Raw genomic sequence first — 22,040 nt, 5'->3', positions numbered from 1 at the left:
TGAACCTTGTAATATCCCCTTATAATATTGCATCCAGTAATGGACCTAGACTACGTAGCCAAACCACTGTAAACTACCCCCAAATCTCGTATTAATGTAAATAGTTGATAAAGTGCCTACAAATATTGAAGGCAATGCATCGCAAGCTCCTGCAGCACTGATGGGGTTAACCTCAGCTTAGGTATGCAATGCATTACCTAATATCACTAATGTCTAATTCAAACCCTAGGCTCTTCTACTTACCTTCACAAACAGAGACAATATTGATCAACTGTCGTGTGAAATAATTCTGTATTTCTTCTAGGACTGGGAGGCAGAAACTCACGACTGGTATTGTTTTGAATGCCATTTGCCTGGAGAAGTGATGATATGTGACCAATGTTTTCGTGTGTATCATCCCAAGTGTTTACCTGATGAGTTGAGGCTTAGGGATAGCAGTAATCACTTGCAGTGTCCCGTTTGCAAGGTAAGTTCCTTATAGTCAGTGGCTGCCACAATCCTTAGCCAGGTGTGTTACTACCGCCAGTATTCATACAGCTAGAACAAAATCTTGCACAACAAAACGGTCAACTTAAAAAAAGAGAGAAAAACATTTGCGTTTCAAATAAAATCAATAAAAAAAGAACACAGATTTTTTTTAAACGTAAACTAGAATAGCGGAGAGTGTTGAATGTATTTAAAAAGTGGTGTGTTCATGCCAAAAAGAGTTAAGGACCACTGGTCCATATTTGTTAGTTGCGGTTATAAAGCAGGCTTGACACCTACACGACCTCTTTGTTATCCAAAGTGGTATTCCTGACAATAGCATCTGTGGTATTCTGACCCAGGCTACTTAACAAGGGCTGATGCTGCAATCTCCTGAAACTTGTGGAGATCGTTGTGTCAGTATCTTAAGCCTCCGTCCAGCTCTGTTGCCAATGACTGAGAATAGGCATCCAATTATCGGTAGTCTGTCAGCACAGGCTCGGCATCTGCACAGTGCACTCTGAATGGGGAATATTTTATGAGTCTCTATCTCCAACCCATAGTCAATTGGAATTGTGTTTTTATACTGAACTAAAACTAATGAGCTCCATTCACAAGACTGCGATGCAATATGAATTGTATGTGAGGAAATGGGTTAAGGAAGCCAACTAGACTATTAAAGCAGTAGTCACATCATTGTTACACTTTATATTGTTTTGTTTAACGGCATTAGATCCTGGGGGGTCTCTGGAATCTAGCCACATTCCTTATAGCTTCGGGACCCCCAGCTTCCCGAGATTCTCACTGGTGTAGCGACCAGTGTTCTCCCATGATATTGAAACGCTGTCCAATGGGAAGCACAACAAATGACGTTGCACCTTCATTTTGGCCCACAGGACCCGTAAGATTAGACAACCGTACTGAATTCCCGAAAGGGAAGGGGAACACTTGTGACTATCTCGGGATACGGGGGAGACCCGGAGCTAAAATATAACGCAGTTCAGCTCAGGAGGCTCTCCCCTGGTTCCAATGATGTATAACGGGTGGCTAACGCCAGTCCTCAAGGGCCACCAAAGGTCAGGTTTTAAGGATATCCCTGCTTCAGCACAGGTGGCTCAATCAGTAGTTCAGTCGAAGATGATCAATGCTGCAAACTATTATTGTCAAAGTCGTCACGGTACATTTCAGCATTTCAGCATTTCATTTTACAGGCAACCGCCTCTCAAATCCCAAATCACATTTTAAATGTAACCTTCTTAAACATGAAACAGCAAAGACAAACATCAAAATGAGGAAAAACTGTACTTTTAATGTTTATTTTCTACATTTTGGGCCATATATACGAAGTGGCACTAAGCCATAAGATACCCGACAACCCGTTGCTGCTTATACAATATCCATAGATTCTGTGTAACAAAAGACAAAAAGCTTACAGGGGTTAATGTACACATAATTTCCCATAACTGAACTATAATAATATTCCTATTATGCACAGACTGTTTTAGTCATGCATCTGCATACTAGCAAAGTTTCAGAGATTCAGTAGACTGATATTTAAATGACAAAAACTAAGCTATGAAATTTTGCCCCTTAACAGGGTGACATTTTTTTCCGAATGCCATTGTGCGCCGGCAACATCTCATACGGATCTCTTAGGCTGTGAGGTTAACACCATCTCTGCCCTGGTAAATGTAGTTGTCGCAGAGATAAACAGCTTTAGTTGCAGATAGAAACACTGCTACAGCACATTACAGAATTGCCTGCAGGTTACTCCTGTCATCAATTCTCTTTTAACCACTCCCCAAATAGTTCATTTAGGGGCGCCAGGAAATCTGCCTCCGTACTTTAATTAAATGAATACTCTCAAATGCTAAAGAGCTATTTGTGCTGCTTGATACATAGGTAAGATGACTTAAACCAAGGGTGCTCCATTCCAGTCCTCAAGCTCCTCCCCACCCCCCAACAGGTCAGGTTTTCAGGATGTCCCAGCTTCAGCACAGGGGGCTCAATCAGAGCCTATGATTGACCCACCTGTGCTGAAGCAGGCACTGATTGGGCCGTCTGTGCTTAAGCAGGGATATCCTGAAAACCTGACCTGTTTGTGGAGGGGGGCTTGAGGACTGGAGTTAAGCACCCCTGACTTAAACTGCAATCACCTTGATTAGTGCCATTAACTGGAATGGGACTGAATGCACGATCACAGTCCTGTCTTGGCTGTCACAGTTCTCTGATTTTCCTACTTAGCTTCTACAACCTTATTATGCACAACTCAAAATGTATACTTCGGGTTTACTCGCATTGCCTTGCCTGCTGCACAATAGTGACCCATATTTACTAGGCAGTCTTCTGCAATAAGACACTTTCCGGTGCTGGAAGACACCTTTACCGCCCATTGACTTGAGCTGTAAGGTGTCGTCCATTGCCACAAAATGCCTTGTGGCAGAAGACTACCTAAATGTTTTGTTTCTTACCATGGAGTAGACAGGTAACACCTGCTTGTACTTTGCATTTTTTAGTTAAAGGTATATACACAAATATACTTTCTTTTTTTTAGACACTGAAGAAGAAAAATACAGCCAAGCAGGAGATGGGTAAATACCTGCGATTCATTGTCTCCCGTATGAAGGAGAGGGTAGGTTTTACTTCCACTGTTAACTTGATTCCCCAATGTCATCTCAAGTACGGGGCAAACGCTTCTTGTTTACGCACAATGTACCTCTTCATGTACATGTATTCTTGAAATCTAGGCTTTGCTTCCACTAGTAATTCCCTTTTTCAACCGGATATAAGTACTGTAAAAATATATGTTCAACTCACAAACGGGGGAGAACATAGGCGTGGAAAGAGTTTTTTTTTCTCTTCTGGTGTTCATCTAGAAGTTTGTAAAAGGCGATTCTTTTTTTTGACATTGTCCATTTAATACTGAGATCCCAGAGAAGAAATTGCTGTGTGTAAAATGTTACAGTTCAGGGTTATACTAATGACAGCACACAGTGACATCACAGAATTCTGCACAATAGAATTCACCTTTATCTTTACAAAGGAGGTCCTGCCAGCTAAATAAACACACACACATTGTTGGAACTTCTGCGTAAAAACACCTGTGTGCATTATTAATGAATAGTGTTAGTAATATAGTTGGATACACTGATAATATCTATTAATATTTTTATGTCATTATATTAATTGCAAAGACAGTGTTAGCTGGTTTATTTTTCCCACCAGTTTGTAATAAAACTCCAAGACGTTGCATGGTATCTCCTTGCATACCCAAGTCATTTCATAAGTAAAGGCTATAATTATGTTAATAAAAAATTGTTTTTTTTTTTTTTTTTTAAAGTACAGATAATCTCCATCAAAAGGGTATATATTTTTTTCTCAAAAGATAATAATATACATTCTTTCAGGCCATTGAACTGAACAAAAAAGGGAAGGATAGCAAGCACCCAATGTACAGAAGGTTGGTGCATACAGCCATCGATGTTTCCACCATTACTGAGGTATATTCTGTGTATTGTATATTATTTTTGCCCTCAGTTGATACAGACTTACTAACCCATTCATCAAGTACACTTTGTGTGTTTAATTACTGTATGAAAACGACTGCAGCATGTCACAGTGCAGTGCGGGGTTAAAAGTAGAGGTGGAAAAAATATTGGCCCAAGGTCACACACAATGCAAAATTGACCCTTTTTAAGCCTTGGAAAGAAATTCCAAGAGAGTTCTCAAGCTCCTCGCCACCTCCTAAAATGTGGGCTTTTCCTCTTCTGCTCTTCAGCGAAACCCCCATTTCAGGATCTGTCCTTAAAAAAGGATAAGAGAAACTGGAAATTCTTGGTGGAAATGTGCCATCTTTTGCAACATTTTTAGCCCTTTGTGATTTGGCAAAATGTTTTGCTAGGAAACTAAACGTTATGTAACCGCATTTTGGATAGTTTCGCATATATCTAATTAGGAGAAAAAGAGACAGTACAGGTAATATGTAAAAATAAAATTTAGAAAAACAAACTGCCTGGTTGGGTGTGCATTATAGATCTGATCTAAAATCAAAACTCAACTTCAGTTCAGTGCGTCTTGAGCTGATCTGTTCATACATAGAACATTGCATTGCTGTCCCTTCTAACAGTAGAGACTTCATCAGGATTCCAAATCCCTACGGCTGCGCTTATACAGACGGCGACGCGACCGATGACGTCACCTGTCGCCATTGCGAAAGTTGTATTTCAGATTCTGGAGACGTCGCTGGCTGCAAGGCCAGTGACGTCAGCAAGGGGGAAGGCAGACAGACAGAGAAGCTCCCTGATTGGCTTATAGACAGTCATATGTGGGGACCGTCTCTCCAAAAATGAAATTCCACTGACTACCAGAATTTTAGTAGCGCTGTCACTCCGTCACGCCCACTATAAGCGCCAGTGACAATGCATTTTTTTGACGCCACGTCGCTGTCACTATAAGCGCAGCCTAAGATGTACTATGGAACGATATAAATATGTCTCATGATGATAACACTAATGATTACTGTCTAGCATGCTACTACTGTCATATAACTGCTGTGAGTGTAGTAATAAGTGTCCTGTACATGCGTTGCGAATTCGTTCTCTCTGCAAATCTTGAACCTGACATATTTTTCTTTGTGCAGAAAGTAACAGAAGCAAAGTACAAGACTTATGACGAGTTCAAGGCGGACGCACAGCTGCTTCTACACAACACCATTATTTTTTATGGAGGTGACGTAGTGCATGGAATGTTTTCTTTTACATTTGCACAGGAAGTTTTAAAAAAAAAATGAAGATATTTTTTCACTTTAACCAAACTGATATTTTCAACTAGGTGACACACACTAAAATACAACAAAGCAGCAATCCACTCACCAAAATTGGCATACTTTTTACTTGAACAGGGAAGTTAACAGGAGCTGATCCGCAGTAATCCAATCTCCCCGAGGTCCCCTTGTTTCCCGTGATAGTCTCTGTTTTTTTGCCAGCAAACAAAGAGGAAAGTTATAATATAGCCGTGTGATGACATCATGGCTTTCAGTTGACCCACGCAGCCATTTTATGTCCACATCCTTGAATGCTTCTTCAGAGGTCAGACTCCTGCGGATCAGTCAGGGAGACACCCGCTGCTTAGTTATTAATATTCGTTTTAAAACAATGAGCCCCACAGGTTGCTGCTTTAAAGATAAGTGCAACTTCAGACAGAAGTCAAATGGTTATTGGTGAAGTGGTGGTGATGGCTGCCACCATTTTGTAAACTGACGTCCATCTGAGAAGCCACTTCTGGATAAGAAAATGCATTCTATTGTTCATGGCAGCGATGTGGTCCTGACAGCTTTTCTTTAATAAGATTGTTGGATACTGTACAATACGTGTTATATAAATTCACTAAGGTGCATTGAGGAGAGAATTAATTAGGCTACTCTGTTTCTACCTTGATGTCTAAATGAATAATGCAATCTGTTTAAAACATGTAGGGAATATCCTGCTAATGATTAAAAAAATACACATATATATTGTAATAAGAAAAAACATACTACAGAATCCCGTTTTTAAGTATTTCCAAGACACATTTAAGAAACAAATTATGCTGGGACAAAGACTTTTTAAAATAACAGTTGTCCAGTGAAGTCTAAAACTGATGGAGAAGAATGTATGTTTGTGTAAACTATCCCATATGTTTTCATATGCAATGGTCTAATTTTTAGACTGGCTGTACAGAAAGCATTAACATTACCACAAATTGTACTCCAGTGATTTTAAAAAGGAGAAACACAAAGTATAGATTTGTTATTACCATATTAGTGCAAGGCATGTACAGTATGTTTTTAATTACAGATGACAGCGAGCAAGCTGATGTAGCAAAGATGCTCTACAAGGACACTTGTCATGAGGTAACTAGCCCACTACTTGTGAAACTGTTGCAATCGGCATGGTGCATTTGATGTCATACTGTTAACATTTAAACAGTAACTTAATTCATAAGATAAGAATAAGTTAACCTAGTTCGCAAAACAGAAATTATACAGACATTTTAATTGGTTCATTCAGCTATCCAGAGGATCTAATAACCGTTACAGGGCCGGAGGACCCTCTGCACTCCCCGCATCAAGTGGTCGCTCCTGGAGCGAGCACATGACGCGGCGGGTGCCCGGATTCCGGAAACAGACGTTGAGGGGGCTCCACTTCTGTTTTGATCGTGCTGATCGCTCCGTCAGAGCAGTTAGGTCGATCTCCCATAATAAGAAGAGCAAGTGCCCATTATGTACCAAGTACATGATGTACCAGGTCCTGGAGTGCCAGGACCCGTGCCTCTACATGGTACGTCAAAAGGGCACTGTGTAGATTAGCAAGTTGACAATGTCTAGTTTATGCTTAAAATAGCAGTTTGGGTGTTGGGTTTTTCTTACTCCTTTGAGGATAAGCATGCTGCATACAGTAGTATACAATTGTAATCCCCTAAATCTTTTCTCTCTCCTTACAGAAGATATACTGTACTAGGTTGATTTATGTGGTGGTTTGTCCTACTAGTCCAGAATAGTAACCAAGTGTTCTATCCCCTTCCCTCCGTGGCAATGCATTGCTAGTCCTTATTATAGATGTGCAAATGTCTTCACAAGTGGCACTCAAAAGTTTCGGGAAATTTGGGGATAGGTCTAGATTCACACAGAGAAATTAGGCTATGTGGAAACAGAGAGCGCGGCTTAGATGCACTGAGATCCGTTAAGTCAGGAAACATTGTGACGTTACCTAAAACAGGATCATACGTTATAATTGATTTAACGTGGTATTCACATAGCTAATTATATCCAAACAACGTCTGAACTACATCTTATTAGTATAGTGTTAACATCACATTATTGTAGCATACTGTTGCGTTATCATCCAAACATGCAACGTTATGTCAGTCTTGGCGTTCCTCTTATCCAGACCCTGAGATGGGGCGTTTGTCAAAGTGGAAAGAAAGAGGATCGTTTAAACAACGCTGGGAAATAACTATTGACAATAATTATACAATAATGTTGTGTAAACTAGGCCGGCTTAATGGTGGTGCCATCGGTGCCTCTGCATTGAGCCCCGCACGTACAGAGGCCCTAAGCTCTTCCCTACAACATTTAAATTGATTGCTGGAGAAGAGCGCAGGGCCTCTGTAAACACCGGCATCTCCTCATCTCCGACATCTTGTGATCATGCTTCGCCATTACAAAGCGACGTCAAATGACGACATGATGGCACGGTGCCATGATAACGTGACATCACATGGCAACGTGTTGTCTTGACAACAACAACACGACGTAGCTGTGTCAGGAATCCACTCCTGGGTTTGGCTGGAGCCCATCCATCCAGAGCTTTGCAGGTTCCATACAAACTATTCCCTGCTTCTGCCATCACTTGCCTCTTGCTGCCTCCTGTGCAGCTCTGGCCTGATTGGCCTCCTGTGCTATTTAGTTACTGCCCCGCCCTCAGGAAGTTGCTGGACATAGACTTTGCAATCCATGTTGCAAGTAACTGTGCTTGTCACAGACTCTCTGTTTGGCCTGCTGGGCCGTCTTGTATCCTGCGCCTAGTCCCCTGCTGCCCAAGGGCTCCTTGCATAGTAGCCTCGGCGCTGCTTCCTTGTTCCTGACAGACTTCGCCGCGCTGTAGCGACTACGCTGGTTTCCCCAGCGTTTCCTGTGGCGTGTCTGCACTTCTGGTTCCTGCTTCCTCCAAGTGGAGTTTACTCCTGGCCTTTTCCTGACGCGCTGCAGCACCTTTGCTGAAGCATCTCCGCTGCAGTGGCTTCTCTCAAGGTTCTAGCCTCCTATGTACCTTGAAAGAAGATTTACCTTCACCCAAGATTTCCCGTTGATGACCTCGGCTTGTTTCCTCGACCACCGCTCCTGTGCCGCCTGCCTTGACCCTTGCCTAGATAACGTTAACCCGACCTTCTCCAATCCTGACCTGGCTATGTCTGACCACGGAATCCGCACTCCGTGGCCTAAGGTCGGTGCTTATACATCCCCACCTCAGCCCCGCGGTCCGGTACCAGGTTGTGGCAAAAGCTGGAGGAAAGGCCAGAGATGAGGTGCAGGAGGAGATGCCGGAGAAAGTAAGAGGCCCTGCACTCTCCCCCGGGAATCGAGCCCCAACAAACACCCAGCCGGCCCTGGTTACACCCATCCAGACATTGCAAACACTCTATTTAAGTGTCTGAATGGGAGTAACCTCAAATTTTGGTATAACTCCCATAACGTAACGTTAAATCCCTGCATTAACAAACTAGAGGATAGGAGATTATATAATAATGCCTCATTTGCATATCTTTTGCATGTCATTATTTTGCGGAGCATTGAAGCCAGAAACTCTCCTGGTGATGGGCCTTCGCCTTCCTACATTCAGAGATTCTTCACCTCGGGCTCCTATGATAATAAATATTTTATCTCTTAACAGAGATGGCCTTTGGGCAGCTTCCTACCACCAAGCTAATCAGTGAAGACACCCTTTGTTACCTTAACTCATTTGCTCACAGACCGCCTCCTGTCAATGCCCATCTTTGTCCATCTCAAAGAGGACAATAGCTCCTAATCTCGAGCCTCAATTAAATACTGTGATAAGCAAAACACAATGAATAAATGTAAACATTGAGCAGCCCAGATCTCTGGATTTTATATGACATATGGGGCGGCGTTTATTTCAGGACTTCCTGAATGTAAGTTGGCTGTAAGAAAACAATACATTAGACAGCCGCACTGCTTTATGTTTCACAATGTCCCATTTTAATTGTCCGACTTGACAGAATTTTGAGTTATTTTGAAAAACTGACTACAGTAATTACAAATTGTAGTACTAGAGATAACGTAGTAATAACAGCTATATTCCCATTAAGTTATAAAGATAGCTTTCAGCCTGTGAATCCTTTCTCAAATTTCTCAAAACAAATGTATATTTTGTTAAACATTTTCATAAATAATCTCTCGTAATAATTAGCTTCATGGCAGTAGTATTTCCTATAACTCCCATTAGTAAACGCAAGGCTATATTGTGAAGTGCCGCTTTATTTACTGACTTCATTATTTTTTTGTATTTCAGTTGGATGAGTTGCATCTTTGCAAAAATTGCTTCTATTTGTCAAATGCACGGCCTGACAATTGGTTCTGCTATCCCTGTGTACGTATCTGACGATTTCATTCTTTAAACTGCCTGCACTTATTGATATTTTCTTGTTTGTATTTGAATATTCCTTTTTTAAAGTACAGATTCTAATGTTACATGGTATAACAAAATTAGAAGTAACTTGTCTACAGGATCTTCATGATTGTTATGTCTGGCTTTATTACGTCTGGTTTTGTGTATGTTTATGGGTTAACTTTGCACCGCTGAACTTAATACGGCTTCAGGGACTTAGGTACTTAGGGAAGCATGTACAGTACAGCATATTCCTCTTGTTCCCCTCCCACTTAAGGAATTGCACATTGTATTTCGCCATCACCCCCTCCCCCTCTGATTTAAGCATTCATAGAAACATTTGGTAACCTCTGAGTGCTCGGTTGCCCATACCAACTATAGCAGTTGAGCAAGTTGGATTAGAAAACAATCCCAAACAGTAATATACAGTAACTCAAAGAAACGACATTCAGCAAAGCGTGGTGTTAGAATGTGAGCTGTGCTCTGGGGGGCTACACCCTTTAAAAAAAATAAAAAAAACATAGTAAAATAAGACAAAAATATGCTGAACACCAAAATAATCTTTTATATATATATATATATATATATATATATATATATATAGTATTATATATATAGTATTATATATATATATATATATATAATACTGAGTTAAGTTATGGTGAGTAAATATATATATAATACTGAGTTAAGTTATGGTGAGTAAAAAAAGTGACAAAAACCCTCCACAGGAAAGCAAATATGCAAATACAACTGTATGCTCATTTGCATGTCTTAGGCAGGTATGCAACCCCGCCTTTCCCCATTATCACCCAGCATACAGCACTTCCACTGCAGCAAGGGATTCTGGGAAATGACATGCAAAAGAGCACACAGTGTCACTTTTTGCCTCAAAAACCATTGACACTGTGTGCTCTTTTGCATGTCATTTCCCAGAATCCCTTGCTGCAGTGGAAGTGCTGTATGCTGGGTGATAATGGGGAAAGGCGGGGTTGCATACCTGCCTAAGACATGCAAATGAGCATACAGTTGTATTTGCATATATATATATATATATATATATATATATACAGTGTATGTATGTATGTATATATATAAAGTTTTCTCTTTGTGCAACAGAAAGGTAAAACCCCAGCTTAGGTAAGCGTTGTGCTTTCATCTCTGCCATTATGGGGTCTTACCACCATTTGTGATGGAACAATGGCTAATCGTAACATTAAACTTATTGGCACTGCAACAAATGTTGAAATATATATGATTCAATCACCACAATATCTATTGCTTCCATAATAAATCTGACACAGTATTTAACCAGATTTCCAGCCAGGAGCCAGGCGCTAGTGTTTGAACAAGCGAAATACCTCTCCAGCAACGTATATCTAACGTTATCTTACATTATGTCTGTATTATATTATCTTTAATTGCTAGCGTACATGTGCATTTGTTGCAGATACCCAATCATGAGTTGGTTTGGGCCAAGATGAAAGGTTTTGGATTTTGGCCAGCCAAAGTAATGCAGAGAGAAGACAATCAAGTTGATGTTCGCTTCTTTGGCCATCACCACCAGAGGTATTGTTTTGTCATGCTATGAAATGTAAGGGGATTGATTAAGAGAAAATAGGAAAGGACAATGAACGCATAAAACAATCCGTGCTTTGAAATTAAAAATACATAAGACAATAATTAGGAAGAAAAGGTCAAATGTCTTTCTGCTGACATTTTCTTTACTGGATAGCTTTGAAACGTGTGATGTTGAACATGGCCACTTCTTGTTACCATCATTTCTTCCAAGAAAGGAACGCAAGCAAATTTTTTGTCTCAAGTATTTTAATAACGTATTTTGAACACTTTGCATTTCAAATGTCTTTTTTTACTAAATTATTCTAGTTGGATGTAATGAAAAATGTAAACAGCTTCACCTACACTTTATAAAACATTTGTGTATTGCAGATCATTATTTTAAATTTTTTGCTCGTTCTTTTCACTTTTTTTTTTCAGGCTTCAGACAGCGGTTATTAATAAGGATAGAGCTCTGCGTAATCATGTTATATTAGTTGCGTCCGATATTTCTCATTATTTTTGCTGGTCACACTTGTTGAGTAGGATGGGATCATGTTTTAAATGTAAAATCCTTATTACCAAAACAATCTATTTAGAAAACAAGTCACTTACAAAAATGAACTCCGTCTTGTCACCCATCCTTCCCACCTGCCTTTACTAACATGCATTGTACTCCGTCATTGTTAGAGCCTGGATTCCATCGGAAAATATTCAGGACATCACTGTCAATGTGCATCAGCTACATGTAAAGCGCAGCATGGGCTGGAAAAAAGCCTGCGATGAGCTGGATTTGCACCAGCGCTTCGTACGTGAGGGGCGGTTCTGGAAATCCAAAGGCGAAGACAAGGGGGAGGAGGAAGCAGAATCCAACATTTCCTCGACCAGCAATGACCAGGTAACTAATTTGCATCAGGGTTACACTTTACGTCTATATTTGTTTTTATTTTTGCTAGTATAGTTTGTATTAAAAGGCAAATTTCCATCACTGCGGTATAAAAGAAAACTTGACAAGTAGATGAAGACCAACAACCTGTCATGGGGCCCCTGAGAATAACTGAAGCTGGTTAAATTGCCGACTGCCCCCGCACTGTAAACATCACCAGGCCTGGTTTGGGCAGGATTGTCGTGATGATTATTGATGTGGGGAGCAAAGATAAGATTTATGCAGAATCAATATTTCTTAAATGCCAATTCTCTTGCTTGAGCAAGAGCTCCCTAAGAGTCTCTTATTGGAAACAGGAACGTAAAATGTATGCAGTCGCACAGCATTGTAATGTCTACACAGTCATAGTGTCATGAGTCAACCTAAACTTTCAATAAAATCCTCATTTTCAGTTACGTGGAATGTTGGGATTACAGATCAGCAAATAGAAGCACTGTTTGCTGAGAGATAAAGGGGAAAGACAGGGTTGCATACCTGTCTGAGACATACAAATGCACCACAAGTGGGATTTTTATTTGCTGTACACTGTACGATGGATATTTTTTGTCGCTTTTTTTTTTCTTACCCACCATAAAAAAATGTAATGTCTGGTTATACCCAGAAACCAGCTTCACATTGCATAGCCAGCAACCAACCTCGCACTGATGAGACCCAAAATGTCGAAACGGCTGTCTGTGAGTAGGCTTACTGGCTATGCACTTTTTATACCCAGGCTGTGCTGATAAGCTGTGTAATACGGCAGGCATGTGGTAATAGGGGTCCATATTAAAAAGAATAAGAAGTAAAGAGTGACTCGCTGTGCTCATTTCCATGTAATTACCCAGAATCCCTGGTTGCAGTGGAAACACTGTTCGCTCAGCGATAACGAGGGAAAGACAGGGTTGCAGACCTGTCCGAGACATGCAAATTCACAAGTGATGTTGTTATTTGCTGAAGAAAGAGGAAAAAAACAATATGTAAAATAGGATTTGCTGCTTTAAGATAACTTTTTGAGATCTACTGTCATATGAGGTCATTTTACCCCTAGATTTTTGTTTAGGTTTATTGCATTTCATACAACCATTATTATTGCTCTCCCCAAGGCAGATATGTAGGTGGTTATGAGATACTTATGGAAACAGAGTATCCGGTAGGAAGCAGTAAGTGAGAGTTTTCAGATGCAAGCAGTAAAACCAAGTATGAATAGAGACAGCCTTGGGGAGAACCACTAAGGAGAGGAGAGGTATATGAGAGAGATCTGGGATATAAGGAGGGTGTGAAAAATATAGAGCCTTAAATATAAGGAGGGTGTGAAAAATCTAGAGCCTTAAGACTGAGAAAGAAAACTTCTCACACAAGCTATACATTTATGAAGCAGGAAAATTATATACAGAAAGAAGCAGCACTGTATCAGTTTAGAATTTAGATAATATTCAAGAGCATGCAGCTGAAATTTGTTGTTCATGTAAAAAAACAAATGGAAGTTGTCCACAATTACATCTTCTCCGTGGCATTTTAGGTTAATTTCTTTAATCCCATATAATATGATGATGATGATGATGATAATATTATTGTTAACCATGTTTAAACAAATAGGGGTACAGCAAGATTACGAACCACCTGAAATTCACGAGCTGTCCTCGCACAACCTCTCGCCGCTTGTTCTGTTTTTGTAAATACCGCTCCTAGTGAAACACTGCAGACATAAAAGATTTATTGTCTGAGCAGAGGCAAGTCAGTGAAGTGTTTCCTTTTTTTGAGCATGAAAGCTGATGTGTAGGTTTGAAAAAGAACATATTTTGACCCAGAAGGTATTGAATATGTTTTCTCTATTGTTCAAGCTCAAGGCAACTCAGGAACTAAGAGCCAAGAAAGGACGGCGCAATCAAAACGTAGAACCCAAAAAGGAAGTAAGTTGTCCAAGATTCATCCTTCATGTAGTCAGAAACCGGCAATTGTGCAGCAACTTTTAAATGGCCCATTCTAACCATTCATATCGAGTGCTTCTTCCCCTGTATTGCAGTTTTCTTCAACCTTTTATGAGCCGCAGAACTGTCTCATTCTTTCAACTCTGCGGAACCCCGGCTTATATATCCTACTTTCCTAACAAATATGACCGCTGCATTAAAGTGTATTTTTTGTTTTTTGGAAGTGTCTGTGTGAGTAAAATGTCAGTTAAAAGAAGACACCTTGCAACACAATCCTGGACCAATTTACCTCTGTAAATCAAAGCTCAATCCCCCTTATTTGAATTGGTGAGAAGTTGGGTAACGCACAGCGAACATTATAGTAACTCCCATATATGTAAATGGCGGATAATGTATTATTAACTGTGTGTGTTGCTCTAATACTCACTATGTTTTACATACATAGTTGCTATTGTTTACCTACAATAAATATTGCTCAATACTGTTTCTTAAATTGGAGCTGTTCAAAGCGAGGTGCACTTACGATATCCTATACTCTTGCTGCCGGTGCTCAGCAACTGTGGTCCCACAGTGGTGTAGCAACCATCGACTTTCCAAATGTACAACAAGTAGTGGCACTTGAGAAAGGCCCGCAAACGGATCGAAATGTCGATCACTTTCCAATATATTTTGATACACTTTCACAAGAACACTTAACTGCCACTACTTCTTAAATTGGAGCGCCACCGTTTTATATACATAAGGACATTGTTTTACTTTATTCCCAGTATTTACTCACCATTTATACTGTGTGGTTGCAGCCGCTCTTCATTCTCATACCGATCACGCCCACTGCTGGAACAATGTACCCAAGTCCCTCAAATCCTCTTCCTGTCTAAATTCCGTCAAGACTTGGGCTGTTTCCCACTTTAAACATGTTTGTAACTGGAAATTGTAATGTTATCAACTTTACTTCTATGCCCAGGACATACTTGAAAACGAGAAGCAACTCTCAATGTATTTATTTCCTGGTAAAATATTTTATAAATAAATGTATTACCAAACTGGAATGGGTTCAAAATAGACAATCTAGCTTATTTTATATAACATGAGGTAGTATATTAGGATGTACTTTACTAGTTATAGGGGGTTTTATATCAAAATATCTGCATGAGATTTATCAAAGAAAAAGGTCCCGTTTTATACAATGGGATTTTTTGCTTTGATAAATATGGTTTACTCCACTTTTGCAGCTTGGAGATTCTGATATATTGTACCCAAAGAGTAGGATAATAATAACCAGGTCTCGACAAATTGTAAAAAATGTCGTTTGCCCGGAAAAAAAGACACCCGTTCCCCCCCTCCCCCCACCTCCCCAAAAAAATGTAACCCCACTCACTCCCCTCCCGCTGTCGCGTGCTTACCGGCAGCGGGGTGCGGTGTCTCTCCCGGCATTCTCCTGCAACTTCCGTGTCTCCCCCTACAATTTCCGGCGTCAAATGATGCTGCGTTGCCATGACAACGGACCGCTACGTGACATCACAATGTGCAGCCATTTTCAATGGATTTGCAGAGGGAGATACAGGACTTGCATGAGAATGCCGGGAGATGCCACTCCCCGCCGCCGGTAAGCACTCAACAGCTGGAAAAATGCACTCGCCCCAGGCGAGGGGGCGAGTGGATTTGTCGAGCCCTGTTAATAAACATACCAAAAATAAAATACTGAATCTAAAGCATCAGTCTGTATTTTAAATCAGGCCGTCATTTAAGTACGTTTCTACTTTTTTACAGTAGTTCTTCATTTTTTTTCATACGAATCATGCAGTTTTCTTGTAATTGTTGCAATCTTCGAAAGAACAAAATTGGCTGCTGTTACTTCTCTTCTCCGGAGAGTTTATGGCTCTTGTGATTATTTGTGAGATTTCTAAAAATATTGGAAAGAATATTTTTAATAGGGCATTGACTTCCAATCTTTCTCCAAGTGTGTTGTAATTAGCACTAATTAAACATATTCAACTTTTAGGAACCAGAACCCGAAACGGAAGCAGTGAGTTCAAGCCAGGAAATCCCTCCTCTTCCTCCGCCAATCGAAAAGGTTTCGGTATGCACTCAGACCAAGAAGTTAAGTGCCTCCTCTCCGAGAACGCTACACCGCAGCACGCAGACTAGTAACGACGGAGTATGCCAGTACATGTGTCACGACAAGTACAGCAAGATCTTCAATGAGTTCAAGGAAAGGATGGGCACTGAGAATAAGAGGGAGACGGAAAGAGTCGTGCGAGAAGCATCGGAGAAGGTAAGAAGAGCGACAGTGTTATTATCTACGGAATGGACATTCTCCCATGAGAATGACAGGTGTGGCTACATGCAGAACGGACCCTGGGTTCAGAAACTAAAAACATTTCAAGGGTGATTGCTGCGTTAAGCAATCAAAGAGCATTATTCTATGTTTGAAAAACAATAGGAGTGATGTGTCAAAATAATAGCACCAGTTTTATTAAAGACAACAATCTTAATTGTTTTCAATTGTATTTTGTTCTTTGAGAAATGTGGCGCTATTTCTTTTTTTGCACCATATTTTGACCCGGTTTTGCCGTTTGGAAATGTTGATCCGGTATATAGTCCCCAATGTAGAATTTAGATGTTGCTTTATTTTGCTCTTTTATTCGATTTGTTTAATCCAACCACTGCATTATACATTAAACCATCGATCCAAGTACCCTCATGGCATCTAACATAAAGGCATTTATGGTTGCTCCCAGAACAATGCGTTAACTGAGCGGAAGAAGAAATCAGTAGGAATAAAGAGTGGGGCAAAGAAGAGTAGGGTTTATGAGAACTAGGAACTGGTGCAAAACAGGAATGAAGAGCACAAGACGAATAGTATTGGATATATTAATTAAGTTGCTGTTCAGCTGCTCTGCTTGCGCACCTGTGATGTCATATAGGCGACCTTGTCCGACAATGGCTGAATAGCAACAAATAGAAAAAAAAACATTATATACTGTATAGTACAATCTATTGTTGCATACAGTCAACATCTTGAATATACAAATGGAAATTGTGCTTTACACTGGTACAAATCTGGCAGTTGATCATGTATTTAATACGCTGAGTAGAAGAAACTTAATTACCTGAGACCCGTGAGTCTCATTGCAAAGGAAACCCAATACCAAGTTGGATGTAAATTGAAGAACTATAATGTATCTATATCAGGCAACATTATGGCAAATAAGTGGAATATGCAAGATACAGTCACACTAGATCATAGTATCTGCTCTGATGTATTATTATTTTTATTAATCTAATGTAAGAGAGAAACTATATATATATATATTCAGTGGTCGACAAATCACCAAAAAATCTACTCGCCCAACAAAAAAATCTACTCGCCACCTAGTACCAAACGTGTGATGCCTGGGCCAATAGGAGCTCGCCACGATGTTAAATCCACTCGCCCGGGGCGTGCAAATGTATAGGTTTGTCGAACACTGTATATAATGGATATATACACCAAATTACTGGATATCATGTAAATAATATTAATATAATATCGCTGATAATTAAAAACGAAAGGTCTATTCATCTGCATTATTGATCTAAATGCTCAAACAGAATCTTCCATGTTCTACCTAAAATTGAAATTTAATCCGCGTCTGTAGTCGTTTAGTATATAATCCATAGGTACTGTAGAATTCACTATAAGTAATGCTTGCAGAAGCATTTGAAGGGGTTTGTAGTACAAAATCCCCTTTTCTTATCACCTTTTTCTATATTTCCCTTCGCTTTTCATTTTAGGTGCGAGTGGAGTTGGAGGAGGAGAAGAGACAAGCTGTTAGCAAAGCCGTGGCAAACATGCAGGCGGAAACAGACAAAAAATGTAAGCAGGTGAAAGAAAAGTGCAAAGAAGAGTTTGTGGAAGAAATCAAAAAGCTGGCGGCTCAGCACAAGCAGCTGATTTCCCAGACCAAGAAGAAGCAGTGGGTAAGTTCTGCCTCTGAGGATCCTCTGATCTGGAGTATAATTTAGTCTGCTACATTCGCAAATCAGTATGAATATAAAAACAAATATATATATTTATATATATATATATTTTAAAACAAAACCGCTTTATTACAACACAGTAGTGCATTAGAGTAAATGATACTTGGAACACATTGGGGATTGTTCGTTAAACTATGATAGTACAGATCAAGGCACTATTAAAGTACATGGAAACTGCCAATTAAGTTAATGGACGTTTCCGTGCGATATTGTCCCGATCAGCACTATCACAGTTTATTATTTACCCCCACTAAGTGAAGTCTTTAGACAGGTTGAGGACATGCATTTGTATCATAGCTGTACAACATACTGACACAAAAAAAGTGGCTAATAGCAATGCAAAGAATGTCATGGAAATCCAGACATTTACACCAGGATCAGAACGATTTACACCAAACAGAACGAAGGAGTTAAGTAAACAGAGTTTATTTTAGCTGGAGCCAACAGGAGCAACACAATGCACAAGCTTATGCTCACCAAAACAGATGCTTATGGGGGAATCCTACCTCACTAGGTGACCAAAAATATGTCCAAGCGCACCAATTGTGTTGTGTATATATATATATATGGGAAAAACAATGGTCATTTAAAGACCTAAACACTAGACTATATATTGTATAAATGGTATAGTAACCAAGAATGACTCTGTATTTTAAAGTCACAAATAAGCAGTGCAATATAAAAAGAGTGTGCATGTGATGGTAAACAATTCAAACACCACTAGACAATATTGAAAAACTACCCTTTAGGCAAAGAGGGTCTGCTGCTGTATCGGATAGGTAGATGTCAAGACAACACCAACTAGATAAACAAAAACAAAAGAAAGCGCAAGACCCTCAGTATAGTATTTAAAATAAAGCGTATTCATAAAACAGGTGAGATATGAACGTGCAAGAAAATAAATTCAAATAGGCATGTAGGTATAAAAACCATTATGAAGGAGACGTCCCACATCTGCTCCACGGAATCCCCTGGAGCTGGATGGTCGTCCTCTCCGAAAGGCTCCAGTCCCACCTCAAGAGTGTCACTGGTATTCACCTCCACACCTCCGTTCTTCCAGGGTGACCAGGTGGCCAAGTCCAGAGAGGGTTCGCCTGCCGTAGAAGCGGGTTTAAGGAGAGTAGGAAATTCAAACTGACCAATGGGAATCGGGCCAGCGGGCCTAGGACCCAGGCCTCGGTTACCCGTTTCAACCTGATATCTCCCGCAGAGATAAACGCCTCAGATTCGGGGATGAACAGTAGCTCAGCTTTAGGAATACATGTTCCCCCACGCTCTTCCCCACTTCCCAAGCACTTCACCTAACCCAAATTAGATTATTAACTCCATTGTGTGCTGGCCGGACTGAGTAGATTACCAGCCCACCACACAATGGAGCCTTACATATCACATACAGCAGAATAAACAGGGGGAAATAAACTGTTTTACAGGGGAACACAATATTCAGCATGTCAGCCATTTTTGCTACACTTAGATGGCCACGTGAGCCTATAACATAGGCAGCCATCTCGAAAGGGCAACCAGCGGGCTTAACCTTTAATATGCTTGCCAGGCTGTCCCTGCCGTCACAGAGAACATATGGAATATAAATGTCAGTAGATAGTTTTAGAGTGGAAATATATTTCTGAGTGTTATCTGCTTAGATGTGAGATGTAAAATCAAAGTCGTTAATAAGGTCCCGGTGAGAGAGGAGTCGAGATCCTGAAAAAGATCCCGTAGTAAACTATCCAATAGTAGAATGGGATACAGGGAATTAACGAAAGGAGAAATGGAGGCAGCATACCAAAAGTAGGCAGAGAGTCTGTAATTGCATTTGTCTTAGATACAAAGGCAAATCATACTATGAAGGAGAAGAGAGTGGACAATAGAATCACGAGCTGCATCGATGGTTGAGAAATATGAGTTTGTGGTAGCTGACTTTGATTTAGCAGAAGGTTGTGATTTAGCTGCGTATCTGGTGTAGCTGCCGGTCCAGTAGAGCAGACATCACAGAAGCATGATTGGAAAAGAACAATGTGCATGGGACCTCTGAAAGCGTAACATACAGTATGAAAGTAGAGCTTGGGAGAAGAACAGAACAATAGCTGGTGAGCAGAGTGTGAGGGGTGTTATTTTGAGAACTGGTGCTACAGGACACAATAAAAGGCAAAATACATGCTTTCAGAACAGAGGGGTTTGTTAGTATGACAATGGACACTAAAAGGTCTCATTTTTAAGTAAGGGTGTAAGAGGTTAATTTATAATACTTTTACATAACTACCAGATGTTTATATCATATATGAAAATAGCATGGCAGAATTTGTATTCTCTGCTTGACGCTAGCCCGTAGTATTTGGTTTTTGGCAAACATTTTATGATGGCTAAACTGGCAGCATTTTTTCTTCACTTGAGTTCACTGTTGGGGGGGGGGGGTTGTTTCCCATAGTGCTACAACTGTGAAGAAGAAGCCATGTACCACTGCTGCTGGAATACATCTTACTGCTCTATCAAATGCCAGCAGGAGCACTGGCACGCTGAACACAAGAGGACCTGCCGCCGGAAAAGATGAATTGTCCCATATGCTTCTCTGGAGAGAGACCGTCATGAAATCTGTCCTCAAACACAGCGTGTTTTTCTTTCCAAGACGCCGTAATTGCTTACTACCTGCATACCATTGTTGCACCAGCTTGCACCACCGTCAGTGCTGGAGGGAAGTGCTACACATTGCAATCTTCTCCAGCAGTGAAGGGGTGAAACGCCGTCTCACTAAGACATCCTTTTGCACAGATCTTGTGCGTCATCTTCCCTTCAATATCCCTTCTTTCCTCTAACAACTGAAATGACAATTAAGGGAGCATGTGTTGAATGTTTTATGTTGAATATGGAACTATTGTTGAAATAGTTTTTGTTGGGAAACGTTGCATTTCCATCAAGTTTAAGGCATTTGTTTTTTTTTTTTTTAAACTTTTAACACTTAAAAATGGATCTTAACGAAGTACATCGGTACCGTAGCAGGTTAATGAACTCTTCTTAGTGCCAGACTTGCAAAGCTTTTCTCTGGCACTAAAGGGGTTAATCCTGGAACACAGGCCCTTCTGGCAACGAAGTGGTTAATTCTGTGTTGTAGCCCCCCGCCAAACTGACTGGGTAAAACAGTATTTCAGTTGAATATATAAATGTAAAAACAACTGTTAAACTGTTGGGGAAAACATAGTACTACCTTAATCGACTCGTCACTTCCTAAAACTGCCGAGCATGTTTTACTATCTATTACTTGTGAAAGGCATTCTGATTTTATTATAACAAGGGGGTATAAGGTTAATTTTTAGGGAACAGGGTTCACAAGGCAGGGGGATATTCCTTCATATTTTATTTGTAAAATATATCCCATGTTTGTTCATTACTTATTTTCCAATATATAACTTTTTATAAAGAAAAAAAATATATATATTAGCTTTGATCTCATAGTTTTACAATTGCAGGTAATCATATCTTAGAGAGAGAGAGAGAGAGAGAGAGAAAAAAAATGAATATTTTACTTTAAAATACGTTACAATTTGCACATTTCATTGTCCTAACCAGGCGCGCTTATGAGAAAATGCAAGCCAAAAACTACTTGGATTACTTTATACAAGGTTTAATGGGGTCTCAAGAAAAGTAGCAGTGCCACTAACTTCCCACTTTGATGTAAGTTACCCTGTAAGTACTATTTCTTTTGAGGTATCTTAACTGTGGCTGCCCATATCCCTTATCAGGGTAAACCTGCCATGAACTGGGCACCTCCGATTGGGGTGCTAAATAAGTGGTTTGCTCTTCGTTTCCTATTCGTAGCCTGGCTAAGTTGTGGCAGCATTTTGTGGTGCTGCAACCTGCAGATGTTATACTTCATAGTGCATCCAAGGCAGAGAGTCACTGACCTCGTTGACGACAATTCAAGTCAACGAGCGTTAATGTGGGATCTCAGTGCATTAAGCCGTCACAGCGGTAAGTACATCTCCT

The 22,040-nt window shown here is 40.2% G+C and overlaps 1 protein-coding gene across 5 annotated transcripts in view; it reads left to right on the top strand.

Annotated features, from left to right (window-relative positions):
• ZMYND11 (zinc finger MYND-type containing 11) overlaps positions 1 to 21,553 on the top strand; it is a 101,671-nt gene extending 80,118 nt beyond the window's left edge. For all 5 annotated transcript variants that reach the window (XM_075587814.1, XM_075587813.1, XM_075587815.1 and 2 more), the window contains 12 exons: positions 305 to 466; positions 3,020 to 3,097; positions 3,873 to 3,965; positions 5,105 to 5,192; positions 6,300 to 6,355; positions 9,534 to 9,611; positions 11,080 to 11,198; positions 11,877 to 12,084; positions 13,953 to 14,021; positions 16,042 to 16,314; positions 17,817 to 18,002; positions 20,488 to 21,553. In XM_075587814.1, the coding sequence (XP_075443929.1) occupies positions 305 to 466; positions 3,020 to 3,097; positions 3,873 to 3,965; positions 5,105 to 5,192; positions 6,300 to 6,355; positions 9,534 to 9,611; positions 11,080 to 11,198; positions 11,877 to 12,084; positions 13,953 to 14,021; positions 16,042 to 16,314; positions 17,817 to 18,002; positions 20,488 to 20,610 (1,533 nt within the window). In that variant the 3' untranslated portion in view covers positions 20,611 to 21,553. The remainder of the gene's footprint in view (positions 1 to 304; positions 467 to 3,019; positions 3,098 to 3,872; positions 3,966 to 5,104; positions 5,193 to 6,299; positions 6,356 to 9,533; positions 9,612 to 11,079; positions 11,199 to 11,876; positions 12,085 to 13,952; positions 14,022 to 16,041; positions 16,315 to 17,816; positions 18,003 to 20,487) is intronic.
• The last annotated feature ends 487 nt before the right edge of the window (positions 21,554 to 22,040 follow it).

The sequence above is a fragment of the Ascaphus truei genome, chromosome 2, assembly GCF_040206685.1.
Source record: "Ascaphus truei isolate aAscTru1 chromosome 2, aAscTru1.hap1, whole genome shotgun sequence".
Taxonomy (NCBI): domain Eukaryota; kingdom Metazoa; phylum Chordata; class Amphibia; order Anura; family Ascaphidae; genus Ascaphus; species Ascaphus truei.
This window is presented reverse-complemented; position numbering and strand designations above follow the sequence as displayed.